We start from the raw sequence: 19,265 nt of genomic DNA on the forward strand, positions 1-19,265 counted from the left end.
GATTTTATATGGAGATGCACAAATAGGCTTATACTTCGAATAGGCTTTTTTTTCAAAATGCACTTTCTGTACCCATCATTGACAAACGTAGATTAATTTTGAGAATTGTATTATGCAACTTATGATCCATGTTCAAGAAGGGCAAAACATGAACCTCAAAAATTTATAGGCGGAGGAGGGCAAAACTATGTGAGAAAAAAAACATTCTTTAATACAGCCAGCTTTTCTGATATTTTTAATCAGATGCACTATCGGGGAAAAAATGGTCTGGCCCTGTATTCTGAAGGACGAGAATGGACACGGAAATTTATATGGAGACTAATGGACAAACCCACTATTTTTTTATTAATGTAATTATCAGTTGCGATGGCTATATACAACTATAAAGTCAATAACATCCACACGTGGATAAATTTTGAGAATTACATTATATGAAGCAACGACCCATATATGTACAAGACAGGTAAAATACACTGGTGTAAGAAATTAAGAGAATTTGCAGATTTGGTCGATTATCTCTAGAACTACTGTACCGATTTTAATGAAATTTGATATGTACATACATTGATACAATACAAAATAAATAATCATTCAATAATTGTAATACACACGCATGATCGTGCGTAACACTCTTTGGAGTCGGAAGGTATGAAACAACAGTTGCAGAATAGGGGTTGTTCAAGTACTACGTGAGCACATTTTTAGCTATTTTTGACCCCCCCCCCTAGTCAGCAAAAGTCAGCAAAACCCCCGAACCCCCCCTCCCCGTTGTCAGCAAAATTTCGTCATCAGCTCTGCCTCTCTGAATCCAACTCATATTTTCATAAGGGGTGGTTGATGACGTAAGCATTATCCAAACCCCCCTCCCCCTTGTCATCAAAAGTCAGCAAATTGGAAACCCCCTCCCCCCCATCGATGATGACGTAAGACTTGAACAACCTCATAAACAAAAAAATGGGTTAATAGGGGGTATGGTCCCCTCTTACAGATATACAGGTCTCGCAGCGTGATTTCATACTTGAAATAAAGCAGTTTATCATTTCCTGTGGCAATTGGTCCCACTCGTTCAGCAACGCTGTTTTCATTCCCTGGATAGTTCCCGGAGGGGGGTTGCGATTTGCAACTGCCCTCCCCAGAGCGTCCCACACATGCTCTATAGGGTTAAGGTCTGGAGATCTGGCTGGCCAATCCATCCGGCGAATTACCTCACTCTCTAGAAAATCATCGAGCAGAAGAGCTCTATGTGGCCTCGCGTTATCGTCCATTAAAATGAACTCAGTGCCAACTGCACCCCTGAAAAGGCGAACATAGGGCTTCAAGACCCTGTACCGGGAACTTCCCGGGATGTTTTATTGCACATGTGAATGGGGCTTAAAGGTGCTACTGTAAAGGAGATTATTGAAAAGATTGTTGTATCTGAACACACAAGTATTTTTTGTGAATATAGGTTTGATACTTTTTGAACAAACCTTGTATAAACCAGGGTTGGCAAGGTTTTGTCATAGATGGAAAAAACCGTGCTGTTTTTGCCAAGTGGCAGAAATTGATTTTTCCCTGCACCTCACACCAGTCACAGTGCCTCTTTCAAATACACGGAGAGGTGTGCGGCCATCCAACATGATGCCTGCCTGCCCAGACCATTAAACCTCCTCCGCCATAATGGTCGATTTCGCGGACATTGGAGGGTAGGTAGTGGGTCCCTGGTTCTCTCCATATCAACGTATGGCGAGAATCGGTGCTTAGGCTAAACTGGGACTCATCAGTGAAGAGAACGGTCGCCCATTGATCCATACTCCAATCTCTATGCTCTCTGCACTATGATAAACGGATTCTCCTGTCCGTAGAAGTGAGCGGGACGCAAACAGCAGGTCTTCTTGCAAACAACCCTCTCTCATGAAGTCTTTTGGAAACAGTCACCCTTGATACACGGGTTCCTGTGGCTGCATACAAGTCAGGAGAGAGCTGAGAAGCTGTAGCACTCCTGTTACTCCTTGCTATAATCGACAAATGGCGATCTTCTCTGACCGTCGTGGCTCTTGGACGACCTTGCCTTGGTATCCTGGAACTGTTTCCATAAGTTACACACGACGTGGGGCGTTAAATTGAACTCTCTACAAATCTGGACTTGAGATTGGCCTGCTTCTAGCTTCCCCACAATTCGCCACCTCATTCCATCATCTAAACGTTGGTGGTTACTCATTTTTACTGTTACAATTTGAAATTAACCGATTGCTGCAAAATAACACCAAGAAATTCGCGAGGTGTGCTAGTGAACGAAATGCGTCTTAACTTACACGCGCTTATAAAGCCTGTTTCTCTACTGGCTCCGCCTATGCACACGTGTACGCTTACGTATTTGACGTACAAGATTTGCATTTTTGTCTAGAAGCAGTGGGTTTTACATTCAGTTCAGTTTTTTTATGAAATTCGATAAAATATGCAAATTCTCTTAATTTATTTCACTAGTGTAAATGGGGTCTCACTGAAGCGCAGATACCTTTGCACACAAGTGGAATTTGCAGGCAATCATTTATACACAAGTGAGTCCTTCTTGGCCATTATTTTTCCCCCTTGCCCCTCTTTCATCTATTTCCTTCCTAATGTTATAAGAGGTACTGCTTTTGTATTAAAATTGTTGAAATTCAACTACCTTTGCTCAAAAAATATCTTTTTTTTTTGGAATATTTCATCTCAAACTATTTTTTTTTCGTGTTTATACAAGATGTATAGGTAACAAGGCATATGGACCCAGTTGAAGAACCCAGTTACTAAGTTGTTGCCTTGTTTCTTTTGATACCAACAAAAAAATTACATGTTTCTAAATGCAATATTCACTGAGATATTCAAATTTGAAAAACACATTAAAGTTGGTAATAAAACAGGGTTAAATACGGGTAAAACGGTTTACCCATATTTAACGCTATATTTGAATATCTATACAACATGAATGGCATATAGTCTTACTAAACGTTATTTGGATACTTTTTCTAATTGGAAGTATTCCTATAGGATCAACGGTTCACCAGTAAAATACCATACTGTTACTCTATGCACCCTGTATGTTAAATATAGTACAGACTGTTATGTGCTATGTGAAATATTGTGTTGTGTTTAAGCCAACTCACACATTGCTTCGTTTGCCACTTGGACGTAGCTTGTCATCCAACAAGAAATCAGATTTTCACGATGAATACAAATCCCATCGGATCAAAATTAAAGTGAACAAACCAATATTATTTTTGAAAACTGATTATAATTTATGTGTTCGAAATTCTGGTAATGAATCATTATATATTCATAGATTATTTGAACTCGTTTGTTTCCAAATGAACAGTTTTGTCACTGCGTACATGATTTCTCTGGAATGAATAGTTCAAACAAACATTTAAAAATTTCTCTCAATTATTATTTTTTTAAATTCAGAGTATGGCTACAATATGAAACTATATCCTTGATATATGTATTGTCATTGGCATACACAAAAGAGGGGGTTGTTGCTATAACCCCCTTGAGCCAAGATTATAGTGTTATTTTGCTGGGAAAAAAACGTAACGCACTCCCCGTCAGAAGAAAAAAAAAATTGAAACAGTAGCAACTTGATTATGTACCGTCTTCAAGTGCAAAGTTTACATTGATTGAAAATAATTCAATAATGTATTGTATTTTTTACTGTATTGTATTCTTTTTTCATTATTTTCATAAATCAAAAATGAATTAAATTCAAACATATTTGTACTTCAAACAGTATTTGAATAGTCGTCTTCTAATGAGAAAATAGGGGGGAGGGTATTAAAGAGGTAGGAAATAATCCATGGTCTTTTCTTAAAATTCTTCCAAATTGTTCTACAACGTATGTCACAGATTTTGACACATTCTGCTTTGGGGTTATATCGTATAATTTATTATATTATTATGTTTTATTATTGATTAAATGCAGTTTCTATTAATCATTTTAATGTGAATGAATAATTATGCAACCAGTTATCCAAGTTTACATTATTTCCTATAGGAAAGTTTGATTCAATATACCAGTGCGTTTTCAGGGAGTCAATTAAGCTTGCTAACCAAAGTTCACTGTAATTCAAAATAGATATTTTGTATGGATAAAAAAGAAAACCAGGAACTCTCTATACAGGGTAAATTCTAATGTCACCTTTATCTTAACTGTTTATCATAGATGTATGGTTCCAGTTTAAGAAATGCTGCGAGCTGATCTCCCCTTTCTTAGTCTCACCACAGAGAGCAACAGACCTACAAACAGTACAAATGTAATTCAGTCATTACACTCACTCGCTTCACTTTTGAAATATAGATGGCAGCACTGAAAAATTAAACACTGCACTAGATATGCACTCAGACTGTTAGGTGCATACATTTGCACTTCCGGCACAACTCACTAGGTACTAAATTATGCATAGATGGTGATAGACACAAGTTGTGCTTGGTTTGAAAGAAAGCTTAAGAAATGCTCAACATGTGCTGAAAAATCACCCTGTACCACTTTGGAGAGTTAAAATATTTCGTCACAAAAAAAAACTTCTATTTGGTCTTCTTCTATTACTTCTTCTTCTATTACTTCTTCTTCTAAAACTTCTATTATTTGCGAGACTACATCTCGCTCCAATGTTTTGTTGGCTTCTTTTGTTTTGCAGCCATGGCCGTGGGCTCTACTTGTGTTCAGTGAAATGAGTTCTTTTATTATTTTTTTTTATGTTTTACTTTACAAAGCTTCCTCAGAAGTCTTTGTAGTTTTAAGTTTTCACAATAGCACTCTAAATAAAACCCGAACTGAACACGTTGGCACTCAGGCTTAAATAAGCAGATAAGCTTATTTTGCCTTTGACCCATCCCGAAGGATATACGTTTATAATCTGTAGATTGGACATCAGAAGGGCGACCCGACTTAGTGAGAAAGGAGAGACACAACTTGTGTCTCAACTCAAAAAGCATGACTTATGCTTAAACTAAATGTTGAGAATCCTGCGTAAGGTTCCCCAGCAATCTTGACTGGTTCCTTGTCAACTGCTGGTTAACGAAACTGAGCTTTAAAGTTTTTACATAGCTCAAACAAAACTTTAAATATTTCTAATTTATTTACAATATTTACAAACTATTAAGACTCCTCACGTGGGGTCTTTTATAGTTTAATTAGTTAACAACTAACCATAATTTATAAATTCTTTTAGTTTATTTATCTCTCTGCAGGATTCTACATTTTGTGTTAGTGCACGATGCTTTGTGGCCCAATTTTCTCCAACTCTTCTTGTTCTGCTCCTCACAGTTCATTTTTAATTTACACTCTCGTATTCTATGCTCTTGAGAGCCACACTTTACAGCATGTAGATTCACTGCATAGTCTTGCCAAGTGGTTAAAGCCCCAGCATTTGAAACATTGGAGGGGGTCTCATATACTCTTTAACTGCATATCGATGCCACTCGCTATGTACTGCTTAACTCTTTCCATCAGTTCAGCATACGTGTCTGGGTCTACCTGCGATAACCAATTTTTCTTTCTTCTAAGTTCATAGTTAGTAATTACAATTTTCCTTCTTTTTCCTGTTTCAAGTTCTTGTTCTATCGGAGCCAATATTTCATCATCTTTAATATCCCTATCTACTTGATAAATTATAACTTTTGGATCTTTACCTACCACCTTTTCTACTTTATACTTTGTTTTTAATTCTGTATCTTGGAATTTACCCATTAGTCTTTTGATTTCAGTATTGTCTTTAGTTTCTCTTATTATTGCTCCTTGTTTAGTTTGCCAATGATCTTTAATACGAATATTATTTTGTGTGGTCCTAAAATCTTACTTTAATTCTTTCAACATATCTTTTTTTCCTTCTACAGATTTTATTACTACAAGATTTCTGTGTTTCTTTTGATGTTCCATAATTATTTGATTTTTTTACCTTTTCCTGTTCCTGCTACTCTTTCATTATTTCTGTAAATGTCATTTGGACTATTCTCTTTAATAACCTGTGGTGGTTCTTTACTTTTATTTAATATCTTAAGACTTTAACACGGCTGTGAATCCTTCTTCCACTGCTTCTTCATTCTTGCTCAGTATTTCCAAACCCTCATCCCCAATGTCTATCAATTTCAATCTATCGGCTCTCCTGTCTATTATACCACTAGTGTTAAATACTCTAACCAGGTCTATTTCTTCTTTTTCAACTTTTTCTTCTACTAAAATACTAATTTTTTCTCATTGATTTACTTAAGCTATCTTCAAGTCTATTATTTATTTCATAGCATTAATGTCTTCAATGTACAAGGACATATACTGACCCGTAGTTTCTTCTCTTTGTAGTTTATGTTTAAGTTCTTGAATATATTTCTTTGTTTAGATACTCTTTCTTTTCTTAAGTTTACATTTTCTTCTAATTCTTTCCGAAGTTATTCCTCTTCCAAAGTGGGAGTCCCTCCAGTGTCCAGCTCCTAGTTTTCTTTATCTCTCTGATTAGTTCTTTCCTCAACTCTTCGTTTTGGTTCTACTAACTCCTATCGAGATTTTCCACAATTTCCTTATTGATGATGATCAATTTTATTCTGAATTTTTATTAATTTCAACTCTTCAATGTCTTTCACTATCTTTTGGTTCTTTTCTTCCTTGTCCAGGTTTTAACAACCTGACCTATTCCTCAATAAACCAAGAACTGTCCAAAGCTCCCCTCCCTAACAACATTAAATCAGTGTTTTCGGACCTCCTAGCAAATAGACTTCTTAATCACAACACCAGAAGGCCTGACTGTTAGAAAACAGGATATTGGCTGTCCAATATTGATTGTAGCGGGCCGGCTTTGTGGAATCTTGTGGCCAATCAAGCTCTAAAAATTCCCCTCCCGGAAGGTGCCCATATCCAGGCTTTTGCTGATGACTTTGTCTTTGTGATAGGGTCAGTTAATGTATCACAGCTAGCGATAAAGGCAACTAAAATTCTTAACGATTTTTCGAATTGGCTTAATGAACATAACCTCAAAATCTCAACAGAAAAAAGACAATTTCTCTGTTTCACAAAAAATAAATATCCCCCTAGGATCAAAATTAATGGTAAAAATATTAAATGTGTAAACAATCTCAAATATGTAGGCATAACCATCCAAAAAGACCTCTGCTGGGAATCACACATCAATGAATGCAAACTAAAAGCGACTCGCTTCCATTTTAAACTAACTAAAATAGCAGGCAAATCCTGGGTCATCTCACAAAGCATTAGGAACACCATCTACAAGACGGTAGTAGAAAGATTCTTAGCCCGTGGCGCCTCATGTTGTATAAGCATCCAACCAAAAAAAAACACAACAGGCCCTAGATAGCGCACAGAGGAAATTTCTTTTAACAATAACCGGAGCCTATGACACAACAGCCACGCTCGGACTCCAGGTGATTACAGGCAACTGCCCACTACACCTAAAGCTCTAAATGGAAGCAGTCTACACAAACACAGTTAGGTTTAGGAAAAACATTCAACTAGAACTTCTAGACGTTGACCCCAATAACTTTGAAGCACGGGAGCATGGCTGGCACCACCACCCCTCCTGCTCAACTATCCCCAATCAAATTTTGATTAACGGCCACGATATAAAACTAACAAACACCCACATATACACAGATGGCTCCAGAACTGATTAAGAAGTCGGGGCAGCCTATTGTGCATGCACAAACAATACAGAAAAGCAAATGTGGCAAGCAGCACTAGATAAAAACAATAGTAACTTTCAAGCAGAATTGTTAATGATAGAAGCAGCTTCACAATACGCAACGGGAGCAGAAGAATGAGTTTTTATAATAAGTGATAGCCGCTCCTCCCTTCAAGCAGTTCTAGATCCAACAAATAGAAACACAATAGTACGTGTGTTGAGGCGGCGTCTATTAAATAACCTAAAAATTTTCCTAGGTTGGACCAAGGCCCATGTAGGTAATCTTGGAAATGAGAGAACAGACTCTAGCCAAAGCTGCAACCAACTGTGACAATAAACTTGATAACCTTTTCTCACTAACGCTCCTGAAGCGACAACTTAAACAAGCAACCCTCCAGAAATGGCAGCAAATTTGGGACCAAAGTACAACAGCTAGGAAAGTGCACGAAATTGTCCCCTGAGTCACATACAACACATTAAACTGGAATAGGGAGGTGACTCTTCATAACAGGACACGGCCCATTCCTTATATATCTATGCGAACGGAAACGCTGCCGAACAGACAAATGTGCCTGCGGTATGGTGGGTACTCCTGTTCACTATGCCACAGAGTGCAAATTTACAAAACATCTACACATGTACAAATATTCCGAAAACAATAGAAAACAATGGTTCACTCATATAATCAAAAACAAAAAAACAGCAGCAAGGATTATAAGCCTTGTCAGATATATACACTCCAACGAAAAACAAAAAATCTGTCCACCAGATTTATAAAATAATGTTTTAAGTGTTACGAAAATAAAGGGAAAAAAACTGAAATGGATAAAAACAACAATAAAAATCATATCCACATTACTGCCACTACTAATACATAACCATTACATGTACAAGATACAGCATGTACTAACAGGACCCGAACAAGAATTTTTATGATATTCCCGTTACACTGATGTAAATGTGATAACCTCAAGTGTCCTTCATTCCACTAGTGTGCTAGGCGGGACAACACGAATTGTTTCATAATAACCCCATTACATGTAGTTTATATTTTATATATATTAATTTTTTAAATATAAATATAACCAGCCAGAGCGAGTCAACAAAAACAACAAGATTGAAGCTGATCCTTAGCTAAGGCTCTCTCCAGACAATCCCCCATTTAAACCAAGCCCACATTGCTCACCAAAATAGGGTTAGGGCGAGATGACTCGACCTGGCAGTTATATATATGTATATAAATATGTGTATTTCTCTTTCCTCTATTCAAGTTCTTCATGCATTTCATGTCCACAACACACGTGCATACTCATATTGTCGTATTCATGTTGCTCACCGAATAAGGTGCTAAGCGAGATGGCACGGGTGATTCCTAATTGTTTATATTCCCCTACACAATACTTCTATTTTGTATATTTTCATTAAATCCACCCGAGCGAGTGAACTCAACCCAATAAAACTGATGCTGGCTTCTAGTCTGCAAGTTATCAAACCCATTTGCTCACCAATGAGGTGTTAAGTGAGACGACTCGCTCCGATGGATATATATTTCTTTATTTTTTTTTATTTCACAATAAGATTCTCATTTCTTTTTCTTTTTGTATCCTATGTATTTTATATGGCAAGTGTAAGATAACAGATGAGATGGAATGGGGGCCCTCAATTGGTTTTAAAACATACCTCCATCCTAATATGTGTACATTCATCTTAACTAAACCCCGAAACTTCTTTAACTCTTAATCCCATCTCGTCTGTAATGACCACAAAATTTGTTAATCGCGACAGTACCCAATTGTCCGGAGAAAATGTTGTAAACATTTTTTTTCCGACACAAAATAAAGTGTTCCAGACCTTGCCACAAAGCTGGGCTGGAAGAGAACTCTGAGAAGTCCAGTGGCAAAGTTCTGACATTCATTCATTCATGTTCTTCCTTGTCAGATAGTTTGTCCTTTAGTTCTTGTGTTTTAATCCTTAATTCATCTCGTTCTTTTATAAATTCTAAGTTTGTCACTCCTAATTTCTGGTTTTGTCCCATCTCTGTTGGTTCTGTATTGCTATCTGGTGTAGTACTCTTAATATTTAATTCCCTGATTTGTTTGCGCAGGTGTTTCCTTGTCCATTCTAGCTCAATGACAGATCTCTCCTTTTCATCCACAACCACCACTACTCTGTTCAATTCTTCTAGAACCTCTTTAAGCTTGGCCCAAAGATGCTCCTTAATCTTTGACAAGTGTCTCATGTATTGTACCTGTTCTTCTAGTTTTCTAGCTCTTTTTAATGAGGTAATTGATCCTATGGGGCCAAGCTCTTTCTGTGCCTGTCCTGTACTTATTTCTTCCATCGCTCTCTCTGAGTGTCATCAGGTGCTATGCCATTCCGACTGGCGTCATCTCCCCCCATTGGCTGACCCAAACCACGAGGAGGTAGGGGTAGGTTTCCTTACGTATGTTCCAACTAAGTTTTTTATTAAGATTGGGGACAACTTATTGAATTGGCTAGAATTGTGGTTGAGAGAGAGGTCACAATGGGTTATTGTGAACAGGGAATTTTTTGTTTCAACAGGTGGTGAAGAGGGGGGGGGGTTCCTTCAAGGAAGTGTTCTTGAGCTCGTATTTTTTTCACCTTTTCTCAATAAACTCAATCAGAGCATCGATGGGATTGCTAGCAAATTCACAGATGACATGAAGATAACAGAGGTAGTCAGTAATCTAAGCAGCAGGTAGATGATCCAGACAAACTTGAATATGATTGCAGCATCGGCTAATGAATTGAGCATGACCTTTAATGCAGTAAGTGCATGGTCAATCATTTTGGTTTGAACACCCCACGTTTCACTCAGGAGGTGAATATTACTATCCCAAATGCAACTAGGGTCACCGATTCGGGAATTGACAAGCAGCTTAGGTATTCTGAACATTGTTCAGCAAATGGTCAACAAGTGAATAGAATGTTTGGTTTCATTCATAAAAAGTTCTCTTCACATTCTCTTATAGTGATAATTCCACTTTTCCGGGGCTTAGTTCGTCCTGGACTGGAGTATACTGTAAGGTTTTGGAGACTATACCTACAACGAGGAGCCATGTGTGCTCTTGTTGGCACACAGGGCTTAAGCTATGAAGAGAGACATGATCTTTTGAATATACTTACATTGGAAGAGTGCAGTTGTCTGGGAGATATGACTGACGTTTGTGAAATTTTCAACAGGATGGATTATTAATACACCGTCTAGTCAACTGCTTTGACAAGGGGACAACAGTATCATTTAGTAAGGGACAATTCCAGGTTGTGTTGCAGGGAGTTATCTTCTAATATGGGTGTTAATGAATGGAATAGCTTGCCTCCGGGGGGGGGGGTCGTGAATTGGAACACAATTGCCATGTTTAAATAGAAATACGATAACCATAGTGGGATAAATTGTGAAGAAGCTATCCATACTTATATAAGACAACCTTATTCTTTTCTGTAGGCTACATTATATAATGATAAATAATTATTAATTTTTTTCTTATGTGATATATGCTTTTATATTGGGTTACGGTTTTGGTTATACTTGTGACATCCATAACTTTTATGGGCATCTTTTTGAGCCACATCAATGAGCAATTTACCTGGTGTGGCCTTTGTATTTGTACTCGTCAGGCTCCCTACTATCCCTACATGGCTCTGTGTTACTTCTGGCTCTTTCTTAAGCTGAAAATGCCCCATTGAAAGATCAGATTTCAGTCCAGAAAAGGCATGATTCAGAATGTGATGGACCAGGTGTGCGCTATCTGAAAAGAAGCATTCCAGCGCTGCTTCCAACAGTGGCAGAACCATTAGGAGAAGTGTGTGGCACTCTAAAGCCCCGTTCACATGTGCAATATTGGGGGTCGCTTTGGTGATAATTACCGGCATGACAACTTTTTTTTTCCCCTCGTAGGGAAGAAAAAGGTGGGAGAGAAGCTCATCAAAAAAAAGCTCATCTTTCTTGGGGTGGATTGGTGGTCGACACCGATCTTCTCTCCAATAATCCTTTGCACCGCAAAAACTACTTTGAGCTCCTTCGTCAGCCATCTTGAATCAATCACTTCCGTTCAACCCACGTAACCAGTGATGACTTCCGAAAAGAAGAGGGGGGATTATCGGCATAAACTAAACCTCATGTGAACGGGTTGTAGCGAAAATCCCCATTACCGGGAACTTCCCGGGATGTTTTATTGCACATGTGAATGGGGCTTAAAGGTGCTACTGTAAAGGAGATTATTGAAAAGATTGTTGTATCTGAACACACAAGTATTTTTTGTGAATATAGGTTTGATACTTTTTGAACAAACCTTGTATAAACCAGGGTTGGCAAGGTTTTGTCATAGATGGAAAAAACCGTGCTGTTTTTGCCAAGTGGCAGAAATTGATTTTTCCCTCATTTATGCATATGAGGCATTACTGTGTATTTATTAATTTTTTTAAATGTAAATAAAAGGTAGTTTTTAACACACACAAATACTTCTCGCTGAATTTTACTATTAAGAATTATTAAATTTTTGAGTTTAGTTTTTGCCAAAACGAACTGCAGCAAAAAATTTCCTATCAGTAACAGGTTTTGTCCAAGAATCAAAATTGATACTTCATACATTTTTTTTTGCTAGCATCATTTGAGAAAAAATTTAATAGAAAAAAATTGTTTGAAACACAAAAACTCTGGTTATATTAACGAAAACATATATGCTTATTAAATTTTATAAAAGAATAAGCATAAATTATGTTTTCTAAAAAATTTTAAAACATTTATAATACCCCAGCGTTTACACAATTGTGTTTATAATGAAAGTAACAAATTTTGGCCAAAGTAAACCAATTCTTTCTAAAATAGACAAACCACAGTAATACCCTGAAAATATGTGATAGGTGGGATTGGCGACTACAGTGGGAGTCGTGGTACATTTTTTAATAGAAATACATGTAGATATTGGTTAATTAGGACCAAATTTTAGAACATAAACTGTGAGAAAAACTGTTAGCCATGAAGACACAACACCTGTCTTTTTCTTTCTTATTATGACTATAATGCTATGGTACTCTACTATGGAGCTTCATAAATTTAACTTGCATTGTGACTGCAATAAGGTCTGATAAAAAAGACATTAAAATCTGTATTTGCACGCTTGATATCTGCACAAATGAAAGTTGTGTTTAAAATGCTTTGAATGTTTTGATAGCACTTCGACCAATTGAAAGAAATAAGCTGCTCATGCTTGGAGGCAAGGAAAAATATTTAAACTATGAGTTGAAGTTAATTGAAAGTTACAGACCAGGTTCATTGTGATTAAAAGAGCAATGCATTAAAGAAATTATTTTTTAAACTTGGTGTTGGACTTCAAGTATAAAATTGTCACTTTCTCTGTGAAAATAGTAGATATCAAATAAGCCTTGAGATTCCATTCGAAAATCCCAGAAAAGTTTCCATCTACATACTGTAACCTCTGAAAAATTGGTGTAATTTTGCTAAATATAATGCTCTGACGAATACAATTTTTTTTGCTTGATTATCACTTAATGATCTCCACTATCTCAGCAATAATTCAGTGATTATGCTTGAATTTCAGAAATATAAATTTTTCGCAGAAAATCATTTAACTCTGAACTTGCAAAACTGGAGGTAGTGTGTCGGGGTATCACTGTACAGTGAAACCTCACTACAACGGTGCTCGATATAACAATAAATCCCTCTACAACAATATTTTTTTCTTGATCCACAGAATATCATTATTCAGTAGGGCCTTGATAATCTGTGGTGAATGGAACCGAGGCCATCTCAGATTATCGAAAAATTTGAATTATCTGAAAAACAATAACAAATACTTTGAATGTTGTTTTTACTTTTAAAAGAAAGACACTCAAGAACAGTATTAGCATACTTTTATTGTATTTTTATTCTTGAATAAGATATAGAAGAAAATTTTTATTACTTGAAGGAACTGTCAATTTTTTTTGTTTCAAAACTGCTTCTTTTGTTAGCATCTTTTGCCATAGTTGAAAAAAACCATGATGGTAAAAACTATTCTGGCAAAAACAAATTTTTTCCTCATCTTTCTATGTATGCAAGGCATTGTCATATATATTTATTTTTTGATTTATTATGTAAATGACATAGTTTTGAACTCAAATTTTAGTTTAATTTTTAGGGTTGAGAAGTTTTTCCATTGCTGGAACTAGTGTAAAGAGTGTACTGACAAAAATAGGTTTTTGCCAAGCATAAAACAAACTGATACCTCAAATTTATTTATATCTACTATCATTTGAAAAAAAATAGATGCAAAAGAATTATATATTGTTACAATGATCCCTTTCATCCCAGACAAAGGGTGGTAATTATAACAAGCATTGAAAGGTATCTCTAAACAGTATAAAGTTGATTGTTGTAATGATTTCGAGTCTTGGTTACATATGATACACATTGAGTCAAATGTTTTATTCCATAAAACCATTTTTGTCAGTTTTTGCTATTTTTACCATTGATTTTACCAGTTTTTGCCACTGTCCTGGCGAAAGTACCCTTTTGCCAGCAAATTGCCCAATTCTGGCTATAAACTTTAAATTACTTTTATTGACAGCAAATATAAGAGTTTTAAAATTATTTCTTTCCTTTTATCAGCTCAATTCAATACAACACAACTTTTTTTTTGTTATGGCAACCAGGTTGTTCTGCAACCAAGTTTGCTTATAACTGAATTTTAAGTATTTATGGAAGCATTTTGTTAAAAGAACTTCAAGATAATCTAACGAACTTATCATACGGCAACCTGGTTTATATTCAGAATTTCTAATCAAAGACATTCTGACTGCAATGTTCTGCTACTAACCAATATGAATGTAGAGCAGCAAGTCTCAACTGGTGCTCAGTTTCCTCTCGAATAGCATGAATAAATAAAAACAGTAAATTTAGAAGAAAAAATTATAAATATTTTTAAATAATATAGAAATAAATCAGTAGCTCTGATGAATACAGAAGAAATAGGCCTATAGAACTCTGCCATAGAAACTCTTTTTACCAAAAAGGGCTCTGCAAGTCACAAAATTTTGAGAACTGCTGATGTAGAGTATAAGCTTTTTAAAATACCCAAGGTCATAGGCACCAGAACCCGATTCTGAGATCATTGGAGCCCCCCCCCCCCACAATAGATTCTGTGGGGGAGGGGAGGTGCCTCCAATAATTAATGAATATATAATGAAATGCACTCTTCCAACTTCTGCATATATGCTTGAGCCCCGTATATACAGGATAATTTCCAACTTTCAACCCTTCCCCCATGTTTTCTTTATATTAGTGCCACTGGCCATGGTACCATACTTACCTGCTTCAATATTTAGCAACATATCATTCATGGATGAGTGACATTGAAAGGCATTAGATGTTATACAATGGTGTAATTGCATAATGATATTCCCTCTAAGATGATATTTTTTTCTTCGTCTGCAGAGTATTGTTATATTGAGATTTTCCTGTATAAAACAAAAAAAATTGTATGTGTCATTTATATTTTAGGAGCCTACTCATTATATTATACAAAGAGTGAAATGTCAGGCAAAATGTTGGTGTGGCCAAGTTTCCGTAAACTGTTAAAAACCACCCGGTATAAAACTGATACAACCCTGATTTCCAGTTGAAAACTTAATTCTACAATCAGATAGGATTACCAACCTTTTCTGTCCATGAGTAACATGTTACAATTTTTCATTTTCAAAAATATAATAGGCAAAAGTAATAACCTATTTGCTCAATCTCCCATCAAGTTTGATTTCTCCTTTATGTAACTTCAGAAAATAATTTATAACTTCACCATATTCTTTCCTTTGACTCTATATCACTTATATTGTATTTAGAACAGAGAAAGAAACAATCTATTATCAACATGATCTTGAAAATCCATTTCATTTGTACCTGCCACAGGTTGATCGGACAATGTATTCGGAACCAACATTGCAGTCCATTTTTTGTATTCAAAGCAGATAGTGTATTCATTAAAAACAAGAGCCCAGCAGCTCGGCCATCCTTTCAGTTGCTGTACATAAATACCATGAAATGGCGTTATGGTCAGTCACCACAATTATCTCATGTCCTGAAAAGTGACATCTAAACCTCTAGCAAGACCATATCAGTCCCTCCTGTTCAATGACCCTGTAATTTTGTTCAACTTTAGTGTGCTTAGCTAGTACATGCTAAAGGTTTTTCTCCATTGTCTTCACACCTTATCAATACAGCACTATGGCCAATTCTGGAAGCTCCGCAATTATCATTCAGCATTCCTGTTTTCTTGTACTTAACATAGAAGCTTCTAACAATTCCACTTTTAGTTTGTCAAATACCTTTTAGTGAATGTCTCTCCTCCTTTCTTTGGTAAGTTAATGTAGAGGCTCAGCAGTATTGTTAAATCACAGAACAAATTGACAAAACCAGCTGCATAGTCCAAAAACTCCCTGTGAATTCTTGATATTGATGGAAACTGGAAAATCTTAGCCTGATTTCTTTCAGGCCTAACTCATCACCCAACTTCAGTTAGAAGCAGTTCTAAATATTTGAGTTTTTTCTTCTGAATTTATAACACTACTACATGTGGTCATGCATTGCTTATTCAGGAAATAAGTATATTAATTTGTCAAACTAAAACACTTCATTGCAAATATAGTTTTAAACAAATTTAAAATATGAAATTTTATAATATTTTTTATTTACAATTGAAGGGAAACATGATGGGCATACAGTTTTATGTAAAGAAGGTAACAATGCATGTGCATATGAATGGAGTGAAGAATTGAAAGAATGGATAAAAATTGGTGATGTTCTTGATGCAAATGACACAAAGAAAAAAAAAGCTACATTAAATGGACAGGTAAGCAAACATGCATAGGATATTTCAAATCAAAGTACATAGTGTCTGTAAAATTAAAGTTAGCATGTTTTGAGCTGTCTACAGCTTTAACTATCCATCAGAAAATTATGGAACTACCAGCTCTGAGAGACAATATGTAAATTTGGATAATGCACAACCCATCTGTTTATTGATTTTTCGTATGATAATCTGCTATTATAAAATTTTCAGTGCTTCAGTTTACATAGTAATTTATTCATTATTTACCTAATAAATTTTGTCATCCAGTTGATGTGAAGAGGTTGCAAGAGAGGCATACATGTAACTATTGGAGCCCTTAAAAATGTTTACGTTTAGGATAATATAAAGATATATATACACATGATGCATGTACAGTCAAGTAAGTACCAGTTAATGTGAAGAATTTGTGGTGAACTTTGTATGCCCACAAACTGAGTTCATGAATGGAGGGGGGCCAGCAAAAAACTGACAACAGTGAAAGAACTGGGCACTTTGACTTGCTGCAGGAGTAATATCACATGTAAGAAATAATTTTGGCTTTTGTCATCAAACATAAAAGATGTGTGTATAATTAGTAATGAATAGAGTAACAATTTAATGAAAATATTTTTTTTCCAATCAAGAATTTAAAAAAAAATCTCACAAAAGCTAGAAAGATGTTTATTCACTTGAAATATCGAATGACTACAAAACAGAATGATTTCAATTTTTTTTATATGTCTATGCATTTTCTTCTTTCATTGGGAAAAATCAAAGTTATCAAAAACAATAAAGGGAAAGTAGAACTTAATACCCTCAGGTAGTATTTATAACAAATAATTAAGAGCAGGTTGGAAAGACCTCAAGGGAAAGAGCATTTTGGCTGAACAAAATACTCTTTGCTTTCTTCTTCATTCCAACCATGACTTTCTTCCTGATACAATGTAATTTTTAAGGATCTGTACATCCTCTTTAAGGCTTTATATAAGCAGTATAATTCAAAATATATTTTTAAAGTAATTTTTCCCTTTTTATAATGTGTCATTAATTATGAAAGAAATTATCGGCTGAAAAAAAATTTCTAAGGGTTAAGTGATCTTAATCTGGCTTTAGTCCAGATTACATGATAATAGATGTCTGTTCTTGAACCTTATGTTGCGAAACAGCTTTTCTTATTCATAGAATTTCTTGGCAAGCAGTGAAATTTTAATTAGATGATTTTGCTTGATCATCAAAAATTTCAATCTTGTTTTCAGATTCTTTCTCAGAAGGTTAGACATGTTTTATCTTTTAACCCTTGTCAACTTATATGTAACTTCATAGTTTGTCTATATTTACATATGCTTAACTAACAGAGTCATAGTGTGCCTTTTCAGGGCCCCAGGACAGACTTTTCCTTGGGCCCTTCTTGAAAGGGTTATTATTATGCAAAATAAGTAAATTTTTTGGGGCCCCCCTATTCAGCTTGGGTGCTCTAGGGCAGTGCCTCGGTTGCCCCAGCCTAATTACACCATTTGCTTAATATGTTATGTTTGTTTCCTTTTGTATCTTCTCTGTATAAGTGAATAAAGATATCTACATATTTAAAAAATATATATATTGATATTCACACTTTCTCTCTCTGATTTTGCATCAAGTTCAGATTTTACCAAATCGTGGTCTGAATCAGTGTCGGAGTCGGAAATTGAATCTCAAATTTGGAAAGTAACATTTCTGCTCATTGCGGTCCAGGATGTTGTCTACTCCTTTAACACTTTCGAGTCTGAGCTATTTCGACTATGTTTGTCCCTGTGGACTGAGGGTTTTTGGTACTTTTCATGATTTTTTTTAAATACTTTGAAAATATATATATCTTAACAGTTTTTTTTAGCTAGATTTCAAACTCTCTTCTTTCATAATACAGCAATTATTTAAAGGTACTAATAATTAATATTTAATGAGAAATAATTAAAAAAAGTATGTTTTAGAGTTTTAAAAAGTTCTGCATAAGAAAACATCATTTTCCAACATAAAATTGCAAATAATTCTGAATAAAACTTACCCAAATGTTGTACAAATATCTAAAGATAGTTTTTATTTAAAAAAAAAAATATCATCTTGTAAAATTTGCTTTAGTATGGTACACTTCAAAACACGCATTTAGACACTGAGCAACACCTTTTCAATCTTTTTCCAGTTTCTTCCTTTGATTTGCTCCATTGCTTCTTTCATCATCTAAAAAATTAATAATAATTTTGTAAAATATACGTCCTAAAACATTTGAAAAAAAAAGTAATATGCACAAAATTGTTCAAAAGCAAAAAATCAAATATATTTACTGGTGCTATTGGCGTCATCTGAGAACTGCGATTTTGAATCCCTGAAATAAGCGGGCTGGTATTCTGGATCATCTGAATCTGATAACTCTAACAAAGAATAATATGCTAATATATCTCTAAGTTCAACCAAATCATCGGCATCTGATAAAATAATCTGATAAAAATCGTTTGAGACATTGCGAAACACAACAAACATGGCTACCTTACCTAGGAAGACAAATGTGTTTCAATTGAACTTCTACATCATTTCATAAAGCTACATTCATTGGCTGCTGCCATCTATATATTTTTTTGGAACTAGAAGATTTATAGATGTTTAAAAACACTGGGAACATAAATATTCAGCCATTTTATAGCTACGAGAATTAAAAGTTGAAATTTCCCTTGAACAAAAACAGCATCCAGAGTCAGACTCTGGCTTAGACCCGAAAGTGTCAAGTTTCTCATAACATTTGACA

The 19,265-nt window shown here is 35.4% G+C and overlaps 1 protein-coding gene across 4 annotated transcripts in view; it reads left to right on the forward strand.

The window, feature by feature from the left end:
- LOC149080331 (phospholipase A-2-activating protein-like) overlaps positions 1-19,265 on the forward strand; it is a 312,878-nt gene that overhangs the window by 188,345 nt on the left and 105,268 nt on the right. For all 4 annotated transcript variants that reach the window (XM_089239466.1, XM_089239467.1, XM_089239468.1 and 1 more), the window contains exon 6: positions 16,362-16,510. In XM_089239466.1, coding sequence (XP_089095592.1) covers positions 16,362-16,510 — 149 coding nt within the window. The remainder of the gene's footprint in view (positions 1-16,361; positions 16,511-19,265) is intronic.

The sequence above is a fragment of the Pholcus phalangioides genome, unplaced genomic scaffold (genome assembly GCF_987345545.1).
Source record: "Pholcus phalangioides strain wild (caught in Gottingen) unplaced genomic scaffold, Ppha-v1.0 ptg000011l_1, whole genome shotgun sequence".
In the NCBI taxonomy this organism is placed as follows: domain Eukaryota; kingdom Metazoa; phylum Arthropoda; class Arachnida; order Araneae; family Pholcidae; genus Pholcus; species Pholcus phalangioides.